Consider the following 19,584-nt stretch of genomic DNA (forward strand, 5'->3'; position numbering starts at 1 on the left):
AAGGACATTTCGAATTTGAAAGTGGAGTTATGAATAGAAGAATTACTCTGCGAGAAGTTCTAGTAGGAGTTCTTTTACTCTTGGCTGGTGGTGGTCGAGTAGCTTCAGCTTTTCTCTTGTGAGTTCTTTTTGGGGAACTTTCTGTGACAGCTGTTCAAATGGCAGTTTGTTAAATTTCTTCCAAGGTACGGGTGTATCTAGAGTAGTAAGTAGCCCACCATTCAAAACAGGATTTTGTGATATAAAAACTGCGATCATACACCACGAAATTGAAACGGTCCCTGCATTGTTGATTCTTTAAGAGGCAAGAATTAAAATCCTCTTGAGTGGTCAAAGTGATGTGGCAGAAAGGGTCATCATTTCGAGGTTGTGGTGTTGGGATGGCTTGAGAAAATCCCAATTATCTGGCTGTTAAGTGTAGAGCATACAGGGTAATTTTGAAGCTTTCTTTTTTATGTAGAGGTAATCCTATTGGTATTACCTGGACAGCCAACATGTTCGCCCAACTTTGATTTGCAAGTTCATTTGCTTCGTTGGTATCAGGAAAAAGTAAACGTTCCAGCCAAGTAGGACCACGATTGCGACGCAAGAAAGGAGTAAAATTGAGTTGGTTATTGTCGAAGTCTTTACAAGTAAGGAAAAGAGAGAAAACAGCCCAGAATCTATCTTCATCTGATTCAGTGTCCGGAAAATTGGGCTTGAATTCGGCTAATCGAAAACCATCAATGTATTGTTTATCAATACTACTACTTTCAGATTTTGTCATGAAATTTTCAAAGATGGCATTAAGCCATAGTTGAAGAAGCCATAGAGGGCCCCCTGTACTGATGATCTTGTTGTCTCGAAGGTCACAGACAAATTGACCAAGTTCTTCAAAAATGTGTCCTAGAAGAAGCTTGACTAAATTGAGGGCTTTTCCTTCGTGGAGAAGAGTAGCTAAAGGGAGGTAAAATTTTGACATTTGGACACTTCGAGAACAGAATAGGACAGCATTTAACCAGTAAAATAGGAAGGCAACATGTTCATTTTTAGTGATTTTCGTACCTTCTGCACCCATGTTATGGGCGATAAAGTCACTGTAAGAATTGGTTAAAACCACATTATATTGACGCTTTGACTGCATGTCAGGAGTACAATCTGGAGAGTTGATTGGGAGCCCTGTAATAGCAACCACATCCAGAAGGGACATTCTGATCATTCCACATAGGAGGTGGAAGTTATTGGTTTTTCTATTCTAGAAACAGGTCACAGCCCCAATCATCCAAGGGTATGTGGTAAGTGAGAAGTGGAAAAGCCTTAGTAGTTTGTGGATTCCTAAAGCTTTCCAATCAGCACTTTTGGTAGGTTCAAGACGTTGATACCAAGCTGTGAAATCGTATCCCCAAGGATTAATCTTTGGATTGTTCCTGAAGAATTTTTGATTGATGAAATGGGAGATGTTAAAAGATTGGTTTATTAGTAAATCTTCCCCTTCAGCACTTGGGAAGAAAGAGAGTTTTTTATTTGCCATCTCCAGAGACTCAATTGGCCCAAGGAAGCAATGTGTCTCGGCACCAATTGTGAATGGAATTAGGATTCTGGTGTCATTAGTTGGTAAATGAGTATCGTCAATGACTTGATTGAGAATGCGAAGGGCCGGTGGAGGTGGCGGTGCTGTTATGGGGCCTTTCCCCTTGTCTTGGGTGGCAATTTGAGAAGAAGAACTAGCCATTTTCAGAAGGAGTAGAAGGGGAATAAAGGTTAAAGATTTTTGTGAAGAGTTTGCCAGTGTAGAGGAAACTTAGAGAATGATGAAGATTCAAGAAATTTGAATTAAGGAAAGAGTGATCAATTTAAAGTATCACTGTAACCGTTACTGTAGAAGGGGATGTGAATGGAGGTAACTTCGTGGAGAAGATGAAGTGGTAGAAAGAGGAAGCGTAAGTCTCGAGAGACGTGTCGAGTGAATTAATGGTAATGGGGTTTAAATGACAATTATTACTGATTTGAAAAAATTGACGTCTTTTTGGATTAAGTGCTTTATGGTTTGATGATAATATCGAAGAAAACCACATTAATCTAAGGGGGCAATTTGTTGATCAAAAAATATTTTCGATAAAAGTAAGTGGAATCGAAACGAGTCAAGTATGGTTTCTCGAGAAGACACGCGCGTAAGTATAAAGTTGGAAGTGATTGGTGCCGATTTGGTTTTCGATTGTTTTGTTGATCGAGTGAGTCAAATCGAGGAGAAGGTTCGATTCGAAAAATCAAGTAAGGCCTTTGAAAGAGCCGGTCGAATAGTTGTGAAAGTGGGAAGTTAATAGCTTTTATTGTACGAGGAGATCATGGAGAATATCTACAATCATACGGCGGGAACGGTTACCAAGGGAGACTGCACTTTAAATTTGAAATATTGTATTTAATTTTAATTAATTACCAATTAATCGTCAGTTATGTAAAAATTAGCCTATAAATATTAGAAAATCTTAGTAAAGAGGGGTTGGAACTTTTACTCAGAAAAAACACTCTAGCACTCTCACATCCCAGCGAATCCCTGAGTTTGCAATCGAGTTACATTTTCTGTAGGGTTCCTTCCATTTTCTCCTTTCTTTTAATTTATTCTTTCTGTAAACTTATCATTTCAATTAATTTTATTTACTAAATGTTCTTTACTTTTGTTTGTTCAATTTATCCTTCTGCATTTGAATCTTTTATGTTGAAGTCCTTTCGATCCAATCAAGGGCATTGTATTGTCTTCTTTTAATTTCATTGCAAATCTTTCCATTTATTATTTATTTAGTTTTCAAAACTTTCAATTTCTAAGTCTTAATTATTAATTTACAGATTTACTTTATTTTAATTTTTAAATTTGGTCTAATCGAAGACGCTTTTGATGCACTTCTAAAAAACTGGTACTCGCACAGAGGAGTAGGTTTCGCTCCCAGACCACTAGATATCGAACCACCATCAATTTGCTAAAAATCGACAAAACACACATTTTACAAAACGGATACTAAAATACATTTTTTTCATAAACTATATAAACCGGGGACCCACGGTTTACAAATGAACATAAACGCGACCCTTTTTGCATCTACATCTCTCCATCTTCATGCTTTGCATCACCATGCATCACTATGTCCCTGGCATTAGTCCCACTGCATTGTTTGATTCTCCCATTATGCTCTCCAATTCTCAGGTTACTCTGCTTTCTCTCTCTATATATATATATATATTCTTAATTTTTTCAACAATCCTTTTAATTATTTTGTTTTAATTTTATCAAAAGATCAAATTTTTTGGACCCTGGGATGTTGTGTTTATTTATTTATTTTTGTTTTCATTTTTTTTTTGTCAGGATATGCCTTCTCTAACTATTGACTCATTTCATTGGCTAAATTTTCTACCATTTGATCAAGAGAATTTTAATGATGCTCCTAAATCTTCCTTCAAGTTTAAGAACAATTTATTTTTATATAATATCAAATATGAAATAAATTATAATCTTAAAATAATTAATTGCATTTATGTGTTGAAAACTATGCTAAGATTGAAGGTCTAGGTTGGAAAAATGTTCAACTGGAAGCAAAAAATACATATACATAGAAACCGCGAGACCCCTACTGCGATTTCTAGCCATTTTGCATATTAACATAAACCGCTGTAGGGGTATAGTGGTTTATGCACATTTGATATTCACACACAAACCGCGACACCCCTATCGTGAATTATGTGCAGTTTGGCTTCGAACGTAATTCGCAAGACCTCTGTAGCGGTTTACGTTCATTTTGTAAACCGTGGGTCCCTTGTTGCGGTTTACATAGTTTATGAAAAAAATGCATTTTGGTATCCGTTTTGCAAAATGTGTATTCTGGTAAAATTAGAAGTCAAATTATTTATTTTGGTAAATTGCCCTCTATTTTAATTTGTATTTTTTGTTTAGTTTATTTTCAATCAAATTTGATTTATTTATGGGCAATTTACTGAAATAAATAAACCGGCCTCTAAATTTACCAGAATACACATTTTGCAAAATAAATACCGAAATAATTTTTTTCCATAAACTATGTAAACTGTGACAGAGGTCCCGCGGTTTACGAATGCACGTAATCTGCTATAGGGGTGTCGTAGATTACGTTCGAAGCAAATCATCACATAATTCGCGGTAGGGGTGTCGCGGTTTATGTGTGATGATGTAAACGTGCATAAACCGCTACAGGGGTCTAGCGGTTTATTCTTTGTTAAATTCGCCTATATATACCACTCAAGATAGGGAGTGGGGCATTTGAGGAGAGTTATTTTCACACTTTCACAAATGGATAATGAGGAGAGCTTGTTGGTTCTAGTCTACTGCTATGGTAAAATAAAAAAAATAATAGGCATGGTGTTAAGTTCACTGATAAAGAACCGCTGAGCGTTTTTATCCGTTCAACTGATACTTTGTCGGATCTGAAGAGGAACATATTGCAGAAGGCAGAGTTGTGTGGGGCCAAGTTGGTGAAGAAGGTGTTCTACAAGATTTTGATGGCATTTGTGTCAAGTGGTGTGCAGTATGAAACATTTGTGATAGGGTCGGATGAAGACATGGAGGTCTTGTTTCATTGTTGGCGGAGTTTTTCGGAGGTGAGAATACACGAGTTGTTTGCCAAGTTGGAAGACCGTGTCGACAGTTCCGGAGCTTCAGTGCCAAATCCTCAGTCGACGATGGTAGGGGTGCTACGACTTCGATGCCTATCGTTGCTCCTGGTAGTCTCTTAGCTGCACATTCACTTGTTCTAGCACCGGCTGCTAGGTCACCTGGTATGATTACTAGTCTTGTTGGTGGTGGTGAGCCGGATCACGTTGAGGACGCGATGCGGGAAGATGATTCGGACGATGAGCCCGATCACATATCGGGGGATACTGAGGAGGAGACTCCAGTGGCCCCACCTGCACCTCAGGGGCCATCCAGTTCTGGGTCCCACCAACAACCACCGTATTTCTCGACGCTGAACCTGGAAGCAGTGAGTCAACAACCGGATGAGGCATACACCTTCGAGGGTAATACTTCTGGGGAATTTCATATTGGCCAATCTTTCCAGATTAAGGAGGAAGCTGTGATGAGTGTTAAGGATTATAGCATTGGTCGTGGAGTTTAGTATCGGGTTATGGAATCAGATCATCTGAAGTTAGGGGTGGCAACGGGGAGGGTAGGGGTAGGTTTTTGGTCTACCCGACCCCGCCCTACAAAAACCCGCATCAAACTTGCCTCGCCTCTACCCGCGGGTAGTAAAATGTTAAACCTTAACCCGCCCCTGCGAGTACCCGCCCCGCTCCTACCCGCCCCTATAATTATTAAATCCAACAAATAAAATTAAATTTTAAAATTATATAACCACCATTTACATACATAACATAAATTAAAGTCAAAATTTAAATATGATATAATATTATTAATCATTTTATTAATTATTTTATATATGTTACACATATTATATATACCGGGACGGGTTTAACCTAAACCCAGCCCCGCCCCGTCCAAGAACCCGCCCCGGTGTAGGGGCGGGTAATTACTCGCCCCGAATGAGTAGGGACGGGGTGGAAACCCGCGGGTTTGGATAGTGTTGCCACCCCTATCTGAAGTATGTTGGGAGATGTAAGGAGTTTGGAAACGGCTGCACGTGGATAATCCGCGTGGCACTTCGGCAGCGCAAGGGTAACTGGGAGGTTAGAAGGTACAACGGAGCCCACACTTGCCTGGCCACTTCGATTTCGAGCGACCACCGACAGCTCGATTACTACGTAATCTGTGCTAGGATCTATCCGTTGATCAGAGCCGATGCAGCGGTTACGATAAAGGTGTTGCAAGAAGCTACTGAGTCAACCTACGGATTCAGGCCTAGTTATAGGAAGGTGTGGAAGGCAAAGCAGAAAGCAGTCGCACAGATTTACGGGGATTGGAAATAGTCGTACGCCGAGTTGCCCCGGTGGATCCTTGGTATGCAAGCAACGATGGACAAAACGATAGCTTTGTTGAAGACTTCTCCAGTGCATGTTGGTGATGAGGTTGATGAGTCTACAAAGTACTTTCATCGACTTTTCTGGACATTCTTTGAGGCTTTTGAACATTGCAAGCCATTAATCAGCATTGACAGTACGCATCTGTATGGGAAGTATGGCGGGACTTTGCTTCTGGCTATTGCACAAGATGAAAATTCGAATATATTGCCAGTTGCTTTTGCACTTGTTGAGGGAGAGAATGCTGAGTCGTGGGCTATTTTCTTATCCCACTTGCGTCAACATGTGACCCCACAAGAAGGAATTCTAGTGATCTCTGACAGACACAACGGCATTAAGGCTGCACTGGAAGCACCAGACAATGGTTGGCAACCGCCTCATGCATAGTAAATAAGTAAGTATTTTTTATGAATAGTATTTAAATGACAAATAAATAAGTAGAAAAATTCGCATTAGTTATAAAAACTAATGTCATCTTTAATAGGATCGCATAATTTCAAAACATACAAAATGATATAATAAAGTATAGTTTAATTAATGTGCACAATAAAACAAACGTAAAATTTATATAATAGCAGTTAAATATGAAAAGTAATGACAACCATCTGTTTTAAGGTATTATATTAAATTGTAACTTAAATTTATGTGATTATTAGTTAAAAATTTATAGTAATATACTATTTTTATTATATTAATTAAAATTAATATATTTTGGCATTAGTTTTTAGGATTACTAACATTAAATTTTGATAATTTGAACAAAATATTTCTTAAATTTTTTATTAATAGAACAATAAAATTATTTAACACGCACGTCAATAAAAAATTATTATTTTTATACATCTAGATATTTAAAAGAGACAAAAATGAATTCTTTTAATAACACTTTAACAACTCATACAAGTTAACATAATGGATGGTTATAGATCAAAATGATAGATTTAAATTGAAAATTGTGATAATTGTACTTGGTGATAATTAATTACAATCGGGTGAAGAAAAGGTGGAAGGAGGAAAAAAAAAAAAAAGGAAAGGAGAACAAGGCAATATAACAGTTGCGTTGAGACAATGACAGATATGTGTATAGAAAATAATAGTAAAAGAAATAATAGTGTGTGATACAATGAAGGAATATAATAAAAGTATAAATTAATAATTTGAAAAAAGTAATCAAATTAAAGATAATTTAATAAATTGAATATAAAATTTAGAATTATTCATGAAGATAAAGAATGTTTTAAATATAATATTTTATCTTTGCTTCATAGCTCAAATGACATAGTCTCCATCTTCATCTAAAGATTTTGGATTCGAGTCTTAATTCTAACTCTTAAAAAAATAAATAAATAAATTTATATAATGTTTATAAATAATTACTTTATAAATATTTATCATTATTTTATTACACATAATAATGATATAATAAATTTTTTAATATTTTATTTAATTTAAATTTATAAATTTTTAATGTTCTAAAATTTAAATAACTTAAAAATTTTTATGTTTATTTTTAAATAGTATTTATTTTAAAATTTTAAATTATTTTATTAAATTTATAATTTTTAAAATAAAAATATAAAAATTAATTTTTTAAAATCAATAGAAAAACGGCTAAATCATCTCTGTTGAGTCGCTAGTATATATATTTTAAAAGTTGCAGCCTAGGTTAATATCTAAAAAAAATTGAGAATAATACAAGTGATAGGATAAACTTATATAAAATATTATGATTTTTATTAATATATTTTTAAAAAAAGAATAAATTTTAATTTTCTTAAAAAATTGTGAAAACTAAAAAAAATAGAGAAAATATAAAATTATAGTTTTAAAAAAAGTTGAAACGAAATTTGAACCCACACTTCCATTAAAAAAAAAACATAATTTTGATAAGATATTCAAATTAACAATAAAAACTCTTATGCTATAATAATTAATATATACTAAAGATTAGGATCTCTTTTAACAAATTTAAAATAAAAAATTATATAAAAATTATACTAAATAGGAGGGTTGTACTATGAAGATAAAAAAATTCAAATATAAAGGAAAAAGAAATTAAATATTAACTCACTACATGTAATAAGAAGATGAATAAAAAAATATAATGTATTGTCACCAATTTAGAAAATCAATCCCTCAGTAGAAAAGTTTCTATGTTTAGCAAGAGAGAAACCAAGAGAGCGGAAGTAATGAGAAAGATGTGAGAGTGAATGATAAATTAAACATTTTGATTCAGAAGATAAAAAGCATAAGAGTGAGTTGTTTCATGCGTTTGGAGTGTGAATATTTTTGTTATAGAAAATTTTGATAATTTAATTAGATTTGATTAACCAAAAAATTTAGTCATATAATAGTAATGTATAAATATTATAATTATAAATTATTAAATCAGACGAATACAAATGAGATAAATATTAAAAAAAACTCTATTTATAATTAAGTAAAAAGTAATTTTATGAAATCAATTATTTCCAATTAATTTTGTGAGGATGAAGCTGGGAGTGTAATCAGAAATGGCGGTGCCAACATTGAAGTTGAGGTGCTTTCCCACCGCACTCCGATTCCACTCTAACCTTCCTTCATTCTCCACTCTCCGCCCTCTCCTCTGCCACGCCGCCACCACCGCCAACAGAAACAACAAGAGGAGTAAGAGTAATAATAACACCGCTCCTCCTCCTTCTTCTCCTCTTCCCAAACCACCAGCTGGATTCGTCGTCGACCAACGCGGCAAGCTTGTCTCCGCTTCCAAGCACCGCCTTGCCACTCTCGTAACTTTATTATTATTATTATTATTATTATTATTATTATTATTATTATTATTATTATTATTCATGCTTGATGTTAGAATTTTGAGCAAAGCAATAATTTAGTCCCAAAGAATGAGGCCATGAAAGTTATTGCACTTGAAAGGCCTAAACTACCCTATGATTCCGAAAATAATTGACATAAAGCACTGCCGTTAGTTAAAAACGAAATTGAGATAACGGTTTTGACAAATTTGTGAAATGTAGCACATCTTTCAAGTAACTCGGGCTTGTTTAGTTTTTGGCTGCTACACTCTCAGATTTTCAATATTTGAATTTTTTATGACTAAATTGTTGGTGTAATTGGGAATGTCCAGGGTGCTTGTTGCTGTGTTAATTTGATTGAGTTGGATGGTTACTAACTAACAGATTAAACTTTTAGCTTTTGAATTTGTTCCTTGTTACCCTGTTCTTCTAAATAAATATAGAATTCCAACATACTGCAATTTGCATAATTCATGAAGGAGCATAATAAATATCTAACTATTCATGTGCCTTTACCTAACCACAGAAATGGTTCATGACACACAGGAAAATAAAATGAGTGTTTCGAGTTTAAATGATAAATTGTTTTTGTTGTTGTTAAGGTTGATCCGGCAAACAATCTTCCCTTGGAGTGTGTGGTTAGGAGAGAGTTCACCAGCTCTCAAGGCCACCAGTGCATGCTGCTCTGCCCGGTCGACTTGTCTGTAAACCATTTCTATCTTATGCTGTTATACTATTGTGTCTTTGCCTTTATCTTAATATATATTGTTTCGTGATTATGGACTGTGGACTCTGGAATTCTTCACTGCAGGCCTATCCAAATATTGAGGAGTACTGGTGTTGGGTGGTCCGATGTAAGTTTCGACTCGTTTGTATATTTATTGGTTGCTGACTATTCTTGAATCTTGATTCAGCACTGAATTTTCTAGATATATTTATTGGTTCTAGATGTATAGTGTGATCTTGTTTTATTTATATTACTATAACTACCATGAACTAGTTTTGAATAACTGATCATCTTAACTAGAAGAAAGTTTTGTTTACTAGTTACATGGAAAAGGCATTTCTTTTCCTTCCCTCGGTGAGGCTCCATTCCAAATATCTTGTTTCCATGTTTTAGGTCGGTGATGCGGAACTTGAATCTATCATGCCTGCTGCTGCCTATGCACTTGCCAAGATACGCATGTATTTGGTTTACAGTGGGTATGTATTCCTTCCCTCATAATTCAGAAAGTTATGGAATTTATTTGATCATTAAATATTTAGGCTTGTCCATCTCAGATACTGTTACACAGCTCGTGGTGGATTTTGCTACTCAGAAGAGAACATATTTGACTTTCATGCAGGTAAGGAGTAGTGCTTTATTTGCCCTTTACTCACAATATCTAATATCTCAGACACCAGAAGATATGATATGCTGCATAACAATTTGAATTTTGAACTACTGCTAAAGTGATAAAATTCTCCCTACTTTGCTTGTTTGTCTCTTGCGCGTGGTATTTTGGGGTGATGAATTTGTAATATGCTGTATAACTATTTGATTGGACACCCAATATTTAATGGATGATGCTTTTCATTAATTTATTTTGCAGATGGTAAAGAGGCGGATGACTCACCAACTGAAGGTGTAGAAATTACACATTTCAGTCAGGTAATATATCAGCTTCAACTGCACAAACATGTGATAGTTTTGTTGTCTCTTTGAAGGTTTTTATTTTTGGCATAACAAAGTTTACCAGTTATATTAGTGTATGCTAATTTTTAGCAATATTGTTACAGGAAGGGGAACACTACATGATTTATACACCATCTGATCCACTTCTTTTTGTTGCTGTCAAGGTAAGTTTCTGCAATCAAGTTCTGGAAGCAGTTATTACTTCTATTAAACAGTGGCAGACGTGAATTGAACTGCAAATTTTTCTGTTATTCCTTCTATGGTTGATTGGTAACTTTTCAAATAACAAATGCTAATGTAATGCATTTCTATGGTTGGTTGGAAACTTCTGAAATATTAAAGACCATTGCCATGAGAAACTGGGTATTCTGAAGCAAAATATAATCAACTTAGCCGTCTTCTTTCTGCAGGATCAAAATGGGATGTTGCAAATTGCTGATGATGTAAGTAGGCGCTCCACACAGAATTCGGAAACTTCACTTTCTCAGCTTCTATATGTTGCTTATAGTTTGGTTTATATTTCCAATAAGAATTCGGAAACAATCTTGTGGAGCACTTAAATGGGTTGTGCTCCTTTCATTCATAGAGTGACGCATGAGCAATTATAATATGTTAATCCATAAATGGATAGAGTATGACCCACCCTAGTGTTCTAGGAGCATGCAATCTCACACTGCAAATTTAGTATAATGTCCGCATTATTTCCCAAACAGGGTGACTATGACGGAGCTAATGTCAACTTTTGTGGACAGGAACTTCTTGAGGATCCAGCTGTCTCTAGCGCCATAGATGAAGAGACCGAATTCAATACCTTGGTGGTACGTAGTTTCGTTCTTCCAAACTTTCTTAATGTTATCAACTTCATCTCTATTCATTTCTGTAATTTGTGATGTCATTTACTGATTTACAAGCAGGAGGAAGAAGCTGCACTTCTTGACTCATTGTTGGGTAAAAGATAACCAGAAAGTAGTTTCCTCAGAAATGCCACCAAATTCTGCTGTTTCTATTTTTTGTATAGGATCAATTTTGTATTGTGAGTATGCATGTGCTTTATGTCTAGTGCAGTATGCTAATGTTAACATGTAACAATTCTCCTTAAGATTTAGATTTCATTTGATATAAGCTTTAGCGCTTAATGTGATTATTATAAAGATTGCATGACATGGAGGCAATGTAATATTGGACCATTATTCAAACTTTAACGGCAGAATAAATCGTTGTCAGAGGTGCATCTTCGTCTGCATTAGACAGTGTAGTGATGTTATTTAGATGAGAGTATGGTTTAGGATTTTAGGGCGGCAGAGTTGCATTAAATTTAAGAGAGCACCTGCTATCATAAGTCTTGTACTGGGAATTAAATTTGTGTTCTTGTGAGATACTGGCTCGTTTTTTATTAAATGTCATTGGCTTTGTAAACAAATGATTCAACAGGAAAGAATTTAATTTTGATTTATTGGTAGCATAAAGTAGTATTATAAAAGATAAAAGTGATATTATTGTTCTTTTTTATGACAATCACCCAATACATATGATAAAGTCAAGTGATATTTTTATGCGTGAAAAAGTAAAAGAAAAACTTAAGATTGTCTTACTTGTCTAATCTAAGTGTTTGTTTGGATATTATTATTTTGATAAAAAGAATTTTTTTTTTAAATGTGTTTGATAAATTTCTAATAGTAAAAATAAAAGTATTAAAAAAATTAAAAAAATATTTTTTTAAAAAGCTGTAATTTATATTTTTTTTAAAAGATTTTTTTTAGAAAAAAAGATGTTTTTTATGTAATAAATAAATAAAAAATATTTTATATTGTTATATTTAAATATAATTAATAAATAAAAATATTTTTTTTATGAGATATTCAAATATAAAATTATTTTTATTTTTACATAAATTTTTTTAAAAAAAAATAATTCGAAAAAAGATTTTTTTTTTTTTAAGTTTACCCAAACAAATCCTAAGATCATGTTGGGTAAAGCACTAAAGCATTTAGGTAGGACATTAATTAAATTGTTAACTATAAACAATTAAAATATGTCTATAATCTAGTAAAAATTTACTAACATTTGTTTTTATATGAAGTTGATAGTTAAAAATTATTAAATGATAATTTAGTTAAATATATCAAATTATTTAATATTTTTAATTATTAATTTCATATAAAATACGTAAATTTTTATAATATTTTATTATTTCTAACATTTTAAAAATTTTAAAATAATCTCTAAAATTTAATTTATATTAATTTTTTACCTAACATCTGAGAAAGTAGTAATTCGATGGATATGCAAGTAAAACATGCCAACAACTACCCAAACTACTTTCCGAAAACGAAAATTACAAACATGCCCTCAAGGCCATGGCTGAGTGAGAGTGAGTGAGGAAGACGTTGATTGCTGAATGCTGTTACACTGAGTCATAGCTTCATGTAAGAGTGTAAGACCATAGCTCCATTTCCATGATCTGAACAAAGAACATGAAGAACAAGACCCAAACCCTCCCTCTTCTCTTCTTCCTCCTCTTCCAATTCCTCTTCTTCAACCACGTCCATTCCTGGAAGAAAGAAGAGTTCCGAACCTGCCACCAAACCCCTTTCTGCAAACGCGCCCGATCCCGAACCTCATCCACTTCCACCCCTCTCATCGCCACTGACGTCACCATCTCCGACGGAAACCTCATTGCCAAACTCGTCGCTAAATCCAAACAAGAAGAAACCCAACAAAACACAAACCCTTTACTCCTCTCTCTCTCCGTATACCAAAACGGCGTCGTTCGTGTAACCATCGATGAGGACCGTTCCCTCAACCCTCCCAAGTCCCGCTTCCACGTCCCCGACGTCGTCGTTTCGGAGTTTCAAAGCACAAAGCTATGGCTCCAGCGCGTCACGCAGGAAACCCTAGACGGTGACGATTCTCCTTCCTCCGTCGTCTATGTCTCTGATGGATTTGACGCCGTGCTCCGCCACGATCCCTTCGAGGTCTTTGTCCGAGATAAATCGAATGGGAACACTCGTGTCGTGTCTATGAACTCTCACGGATTGTTTGATTTCGAGCAATTGAAGGTGAAAGGCGAAGGCGACGATTGGGAAGAGAGTTTCCGAAGTCACCACGATAAGCGACCTTACGGTCCTCAGTCGATTAGCTTCGATGTCACGTTTCATGGCGCGGATTTTGTGTATGGAATCCCTGAACATGCCACAAGCCTCGCGTTGAAGCCGACGAAGGGGCCTGGTGTGGAAGAATCTGAACCATATAGGCTATTCAATTTGGATGTTTTCGAGTACATTCATGATTCACCTTTCGGCCTATACGGATCAGTTCCGTTCATGCTTTCGCATGGGAAGCAGAGGGGGAGTTCCGGTTTTTTCTGGTTGAATGCTGCTGAAATGCAAATCGATGTTCTTGGATCGGGCTGGGATGCGGAGAATGGGATTTCGAAGCTGCCCAAGAACCGGGTTGATACGCTTTGGATGAGTGAGGCTGGTGTTGTGGATGCGTTTTTCTTTGTTGGCCCTACTCCTAAGGATGTGCTGAAGCAGTACACTAGTGTAACGGGGATGCCGGCAATGCCACAATTGTTTTCGACAGCTTATCATCAGTGTAGGTGGAACTATAGGGACGAGGAGGATGTGGAGCATGTGGATTCTAAGTTTGATGAGTTTGATATACCTTATGATGTGTTGTGGCTTGACATCGAGCACACTGATGGGAAGAAGTATTTTACTTGGGACAATGTGCTGTTCCCTAACCCTGAGGAGATGCAGAGGAAGATTGCCGCGAAGGGCAGGCACATGGTTACCATCGTGGATCCTCATATTAAGCGCGACAATTCATTTCCTTTGCACAAGGAGGCAACTGAGAAGGGGTATTATGTTAAGGATTCTAATGGCAATGACTATGATGGATGGTGCTGGCCTGGCTCGTCTTCGTACCTCGATATGTTGAGCCCAGAGATTAGGTCTTGGTGGGGTGATAAGTTCTCTTATCAGAATTATGTTGGTTCAACTCCTTCACTCTATATATGGAACGACATGAACGAGCCTTCGGTCTTCAATGGTCCTGAGGTATGTGAGATATTTCAGGGGCGTACTTGCTATTTTGGTTTCATGGTTTTGATTATGTTCTGGATGTACTTATGCAATGTATTTCATGGTACATTGATGATTTCATGCATTTGGATTTAGGAAAAGGAATAGAATTCATATATTTGTAGGGAACTAACCACTGATCAATAAACCCATTTCATCATAATTATCTAAGCAATGCAATAATGATCATATGAGCCTCTAAATAGAAGACTGGTATTCCGCTTATATGCTAGGAAAATCAATAAGATTTTAAATAGTTCATGCACGCATAGACTGGCATATGTTATCTCTATAAGGCCAACAAAGATGATATGCATATATCACAACTCAATAGTATTAGAGGCCAATAGCTTCTTCCCAATTTTTATTCCACCACAATGCTTCGTATCATTTGTTGTTATGGCAATAAACTGTTAGTGTAGCTTCTGTAGCAAATTGCCTCAACTGGAAGAGGCTGGAGAATAAATACTAAATCTCCCTTGGTGATTGAGGAGTCAATCAATATATAGGATAATATTGGGGCTAAAATTATTGTAGAAAGTTTGATTCTGAGATATCCAACAATGTGGTCTAACTTGTTCTGCTATCTTATACAAGTATCTATGAATGTTCATTTCTCATGTCTATTTATAATGTTTTAAGATTTGTTGTCATTTGAAAAGTAGAGCATGGATCTATGGGTTCCATGTAATCCATATTTCCTGCTCCACTGTTCTTTTGTGACATGTCTATTGAGATTTTAATCTTATAATGTCCTCTTGGAGATATGCAAATCAAAGATGTGGTTGGTTGCTTTGTATCCAGGTGACAATGCCTAGAGATGCTTTACACATCGGAGGTGTGGAGCACCGTGAGGTGCACAATGCCTACGGATACTACTTCCACATGGCAACATCTGAAGGGCTGGTAAAACGTGGTGATGGGAAAGACAGGCCATTCGTTCTGTCGAGAGCATTATTCGCTGGAACTCAAAGGTATGGAGCAATTTGGACTGGGGACAACACTGCCGAGTGGGATCACCTAAGAGTTTCTGTTCCAATGGTTTTGACCCTTGGTCTTGCTGGGGTGTCATTCTCTGGTTGGTACCATCCTTCTCATGAAGTATTAATTATTTCTATTTATTTCGGATATTTATTCTCAGTATTAGGTATTAGCACAATATGTCATTCAAATGATCATATCTCATGTATGTTATATAGGTGCTGATGTTGGTGGCTTTTTTGGGAATCCTGAGCCCGAATTATTAGTTCGGTGGTATCAGCTAGGAGCTTTCTATCCTTTCTTTAGGGCCCATGCTCATCATGATACCAAAAGACGAGAACCATGGTTGTTTGGGTAAGATTGCTTTACTTTAAGACTTTCTTTTTCTTAGGTAAAAGAAATCGTTTTCTTTTGGTAATTAGTAAGCAGCCTTACTTTTCTTTGATTACGAGCCATCCACTGCTGAAAATGAGTGAAATTCATATTAAATCATGCAATAACCTATTGAAGTGAAGTGACTGATTTTTTTTTTCTTTTTTCATTTTTTTTTTTTGGGGGAGGGGGGAAGAAGGGGGATAAGTGAAATGACTACAAAAATATTCTGTCACTTTAGATTTATAAATGAATTGGAGCACACCATATGAAATATTACTAAATTGTTTCTAAAAGGGTATATATTAAATTAGGCTATCTGTACACTAGAAATAAAGTTCTCCACAGAAGTACTATCCCACTTTAGATGTAAATGAATTGGAGCTACATTGTATATCAAACTTCAAATCAGTATATTATAAATAGATGTCCACTAAAATTCACAACAACTCCCATTTGGCTTCATCTCCTGATCTCCCTAACTGGGTGATGCAAACATGAAGGGAGTTGATATGTAGCAATTCTGCCTAAATTTGTCATAATTCAATTGTCTCGATTATCAAATTGTGCCTGATATTGTGTGAAATCTTTTTTTAATTTTCTCATATTTATTTTTATTTTATTTTATTTTTTTAAAGAATGTCATCAAGACAGGGAAGTATAGTATTATAAGATGACAGCTTAAGAGATCCTCCTTACTAGAGTTAAACAAACAATTTCCCAACATTTCTGATTTGATTAATTTTGTTTGTCAACATTATGATTTAGTGATCCTCGTGTTATGCAGAGAACGAAATACAGAGTTGATTAGGGATGCAATACATGTTCGATATGCACTGCTTCCATATTACTATACATTATTCAGGGAGGCTAACACTACTGGTGTTCCTGTTATGCGTCCATTGTGGATGGAATTCCCATCTGAGGAAGCTACCTTCAGCAATGATGAAGCTTTCATGATTGGAAACAGTCTATTAGTGCAGGGGATATACACTGAGGTGCTTTAGTTAGTTTTTCAGTAAAATCATTTGTTTCCTTCATTTTTGTGGTTCCTGACTGAAGATTTTACAATGCTTATGGATGGCAGCGAGCTAAACAAACTTCAGTGTATTTGCCTGGAAAAGAATCCTGGTATGACTTTAGAACCGGAAATGTATACAAGGGAGGGGCGACACACAAGTTGGCTGTTACAGAAGAGAGCATTCCTGTCTTCATGAGAGCTGGAACCATTATAACAAGGAAAGACCGATTTAGGAGAAGTTCCACTCAGATGACAAATGATCCTTATACTCTGGTATGTATTCAAGCTGATTTTCTGCAATTCTTGTTAATATGCTTGAATGCTTATACTTGGTCTTGGACTATTGCTTTTCTATTCAACAGGAACACTTTGAACATTGTATGCCATATTGCCATTGTGAGAAGATATTGCTGTGGAATATTTGAATGAGTTTAATGTAAAATGGTTTGCTACTCTTATCATGATAAAATTTCTGATGTTGTCTGACAGGTAATAGCTCTAAATAGTTCTCAAGCAGCCGAAGGTGAACTATACATTGATGATGGCAGCAGCTTTAATTTTCTGCAAGGTGCCTATATCCACAGGCGTTTCATTTTCAAAGATGGCAAGCTTACATCTTTAGACCTCGCACCTGCTTCCAGTGGCAATGCTCGGTATCCGGTAAACACTGTTATTGAGAGGATTATTCTGTTAGGACATGCTTCTGGTTCAAAGAATGCTCTGGTTGAACCTTCAAATCAGAAGGTTGATATTGAACTCGCCCCATTTTGGGTTCAAAGGAAAAACTCACCAGCAGTAATGACCATTCGCAAGCCTAATGTCCGTGTCACTGATGATTGGACTATAAAAATTTTGTGAATCAAAGTTTCTTTGAGGGAGGAATCTAATGCCCAATCATCAATCTTGGAGGGCAAAACCAAATTTGCCCTGTTTCTATAGCTATGTTTGTAGAAGTTGAGGCAAGAAAGGGAAACAAGTCAACAACATTCTTGAAGAATGTCTGCACCAAATTCAGTTTCCTTGTTTAATGACGTAGGATTTGGTAACTTTTTGAGACACCGTTGTTTTCTACGAGAATCAGTTTGATAAGGAAAATTTTTCATCCTCCGGAATGGTGCTCTCTTGAGAAAGCTGATGTGATCAATTTTATAACTTGGTTAGTTTAGGTTTATGCAAACTTAATCATCTATACTAAATGGATTTTCACTTCAAATTTTATTTGTTAAATAGTTGACGTGACTTGAAAGTTGGGTATACATATAACGTATTAGCGCTGCCGAAATGTGCTAATTGAGGAAAAATATCAACATAACAAATGTTATATAGATAAAATGTGATCATTTCTAGGTTGATCAAGTTTTATTTGTGGTCAAATATTATTCATTTGTGATATCAAATAAAATTTTATTTAATTGTAAAATCACAGAAAAGAAAAACTAAAGTATATATAACCATCTCTTTAAAATTTTTACGAACTTAAGAAATGTTGCAGCAGACCATATGCAATTTGGTGTATAAATATAAATAGATAATTCCCTTAGCACGTCTGCACGTGGCTATTACAAAATCAATAATGCTAGATGAAGAACCATTCTTGATTTCTTGTCCAATCATTGTACAACCAAGTTATAGAAAGTTTTCGTATTTAGTTTTACGAATAAATAGTTATTTTTTATCATGAAAGATTGAGGCGCAAATAATATTGACAATTATAACTGATGTGGACCATAAACCCCGGCCCAAACAAACACAACGGTTACCAAGAGAGCTAGGAACCAGGTAACAAATCACTCAACAACAGAAGGAAGATTCTAAACACCAACCACGATGAGAACTGTAGGAAAGTCCGAGATATTGGTTATTTGGCACAACGGCTTCCCTATCTATTTAAACAACATCGGATTGACGGAAGAGATAAGCACTATACAGTACCACTTCTTCTTTTCTCTTTGACTTTATCTTCGATTCATTTGAAATACTTCTTCTTACTTGAGCGTCAAAGATTCTTTTGCAGGTGTTCCACCCGCGGAGATTGGTAACCAGCCGACCTATACCTCGCCCCGACGAATAGCGGCACCGCGTATCTGAAATTATTTAAAGCTCGGATCGCCTATAGATCGGCCTGTGTAACCCGGACGGAACATTTGGCACCCACCGTGGGGCCAGAAAATAAAAACCCCACTAAGCTTAACCCTCTTTTTTAGCTTTGTGCTCCCTTTTTTCAGGATTTCTCAAATCTCGAAAGATGGCTGACAACGGAGTCCAGCAACACACACAAGCAGAGCTCTTAGCTCAGATTGCCGAGTTTCAGGCGAAAGTTCGAAGGATAGTTGAATTGTCGTCCAACAACCGAGCTGGGAAATATGGCGAGGGAGATCCCAAAAGCTCAAGCCAGAATGACACGGAATCCCAAAAGCTCACCCCGCCAAAAGAGAAACTGACTATAGACAACCCCTTCTCAGAAGACATCATGAAATTCCAAATGCCAAAAAATTTTATGCTGCCTGCTGTCCTTGAACCATACAAGGGGTTCGGTGATCCTCGTGTCCATATTAGAAATTTCAATCCATGATGTTCTTTAATGGTGCCTCTGAGCTCATACTTTGCCGAGCCTTTCCTACTTATTTAGATGGTTCTGCATTACTCTGGTTCTCTAAGTTGTCTGCAGGTTCAATATCTTCTTTT

At 35.9% G+C, this 19,584-nt stretch overlaps 4 protein-coding genes across 4 annotated transcripts; all 4 read left to right on the forward strand.

Moving 5' to 3' along the window:
- The first annotated feature begins 4,294 nt into the window (after positions 1-4,294).
- On the forward strand, positions 4,295-5,925 carry LOC107611737 (uncharacterized). Its single transcript, XM_088495915.1, has 4 exons — positions 4,295-4,318; positions 4,435-4,569; positions 4,650-5,111; positions 5,620-5,925. Exons 1-4 carry the CDS (start codon positions 4,295-4,297, stop codon positions 5,923-5,925), a joined length of 927 nt encoding a protein of 308 aa, XP_088352041.1.
- Positions 5,926-5,970: 45 nt separating this feature from the next.
- On the forward strand, positions 5,971-6,363 carry LOC148550053 (uncharacterized). Its single transcript, XM_088495916.1, has one exon. It carries the CDS (start codon positions 5,971-5,973, stop codon positions 6,361-6,363), a length of 393 nt encoding a protein of 130 aa, XP_088352042.1.
- Positions 6,364-8,419: 2,056 nt separating this feature from the next.
- Positions 8,420-11,683, forward strand: LOC107614034 (uncharacterized). Its single transcript, XM_021110107.2, has 10 exons — positions 8,420-8,744; positions 9,368-9,465; positions 9,577-9,619; positions 9,886-9,968; positions 10,047-10,111; positions 10,358-10,416; positions 10,545-10,604; positions 10,851-10,883; positions 11,193-11,258; positions 11,355-11,683. Exons 1-10 carry the CDS (start codon positions 8,490-8,492, stop codon positions 11,397-11,399), a joined length of 807 nt encoding a protein of 268 aa, XP_020965766.1. The 5' UTR covers positions 8,420-8,489; the 3' UTR covers positions 11,400-11,683.
- Positions 11,684-12,738: 1,055 nt separating this feature from the next.
- Positions 12,739-18,112, forward strand: LOC107613049 (putative glucan 1,3-alpha-glucosidase). Its single transcript, XM_016314884.3, has 6 exons — positions 12,739-14,501; positions 15,330-15,603; positions 15,725-15,860; positions 16,666-16,876; positions 16,966-17,172; positions 17,389-18,112. Exons 1-6 carry the CDS (start codon positions 12,915-12,917, stop codon positions 17,755-17,757), a joined length of 2,784 nt encoding a protein of 927 aa, XP_016170370.1. The 5' UTR covers positions 12,739-12,914; the 3' UTR covers positions 17,758-18,112.
- The last annotated feature ends 1,472 nt before the right edge of the window (positions 18,113-19,584 follow it).

The sequence above is a fragment of the Arachis ipaensis genome, chromosome B8 (genome assembly GCF_059453495.1).
Source record: "Arachis ipaensis isolate K30076 ecotype BB chromosome B8, ASM5945349v1, whole genome shotgun sequence".
Classification (NCBI taxonomy): Eukaryota; Viridiplantae; Streptophyta; class Magnoliopsida; order Fabales; family Fabaceae; genus Arachis; species Arachis ipaensis.

Excerpts from the sequence above, each read along its gene's own strand:
- LOC107611737 (XM_088495915.1), top strand. The coding sequence starts at position 4,295 with ATGGATAATGAGGAGAGCTTGTTG. Across the intron at positions 4,319-4,434 it reads ATAATGAGGAGAGCTTGTTG|AGGAACATATTGCAGAAGGC; the intron begins GTTCTAGTCTAC and ends TCGGATCTGAAG. Across the intron at positions 5,112-5,619 it reads ATTATAGCATTGGTCGTGGA|GAGTTTGGAAACGGCTGCAC; the intron begins GTTTAGTATCGG and ends GGGAGATGTAAG.
- LOC148550053 (XM_088495916.1), top strand. The coding sequence starts at position 5,971 with ATGGACAAAACGATAGCTTTGTTGAAGACTTCTCCAGTGCATGTTGGT.
- LOC107614034 (XM_021110107.2), top strand. The coding sequence starts at position 8,490 with ATGGCGGTGCCAACATTGAAGTTGAGGTGCTTTCCCACCGCACTCCGA. Across the intron at positions 9,969-10,046 it reads ATGTATTTGGTTTACAGTGG|ATACTGTTACACAGCTCGTG; the intron begins GTATGTATTCCT and ends TGTCCATCTCAG. Across the intron at positions 10,112-10,357 it reads CATATTTGACTTTCATGCAG|ATGGTAAAGAGGCGGATGAC; the intron begins GTAAGGAGTAGT and ends TTTATTTTGCAG.
- LOC107613049 (XM_016314884.3), top strand. The coding sequence starts at position 12,915 with ATGAAGAACAAGACCCAAACCCTCCCTCTTCTCTTCTTCCTCCTCTTC. Across the intron at positions 15,861-16,665 it reads CGAGAACCATGGTTGTTTGG|AGAACGAAATACAGAGTTGA; the intron begins GTAAGATTGCTT and ends CGTGTTATGCAG. Across the intron at positions 17,173-17,388 it reads CAAATGATCCTTATACTCTG|GTAATAGCTCTAAATAGTTC; the intron begins GTATGTATTCAA and ends GTTGTCTGACAG.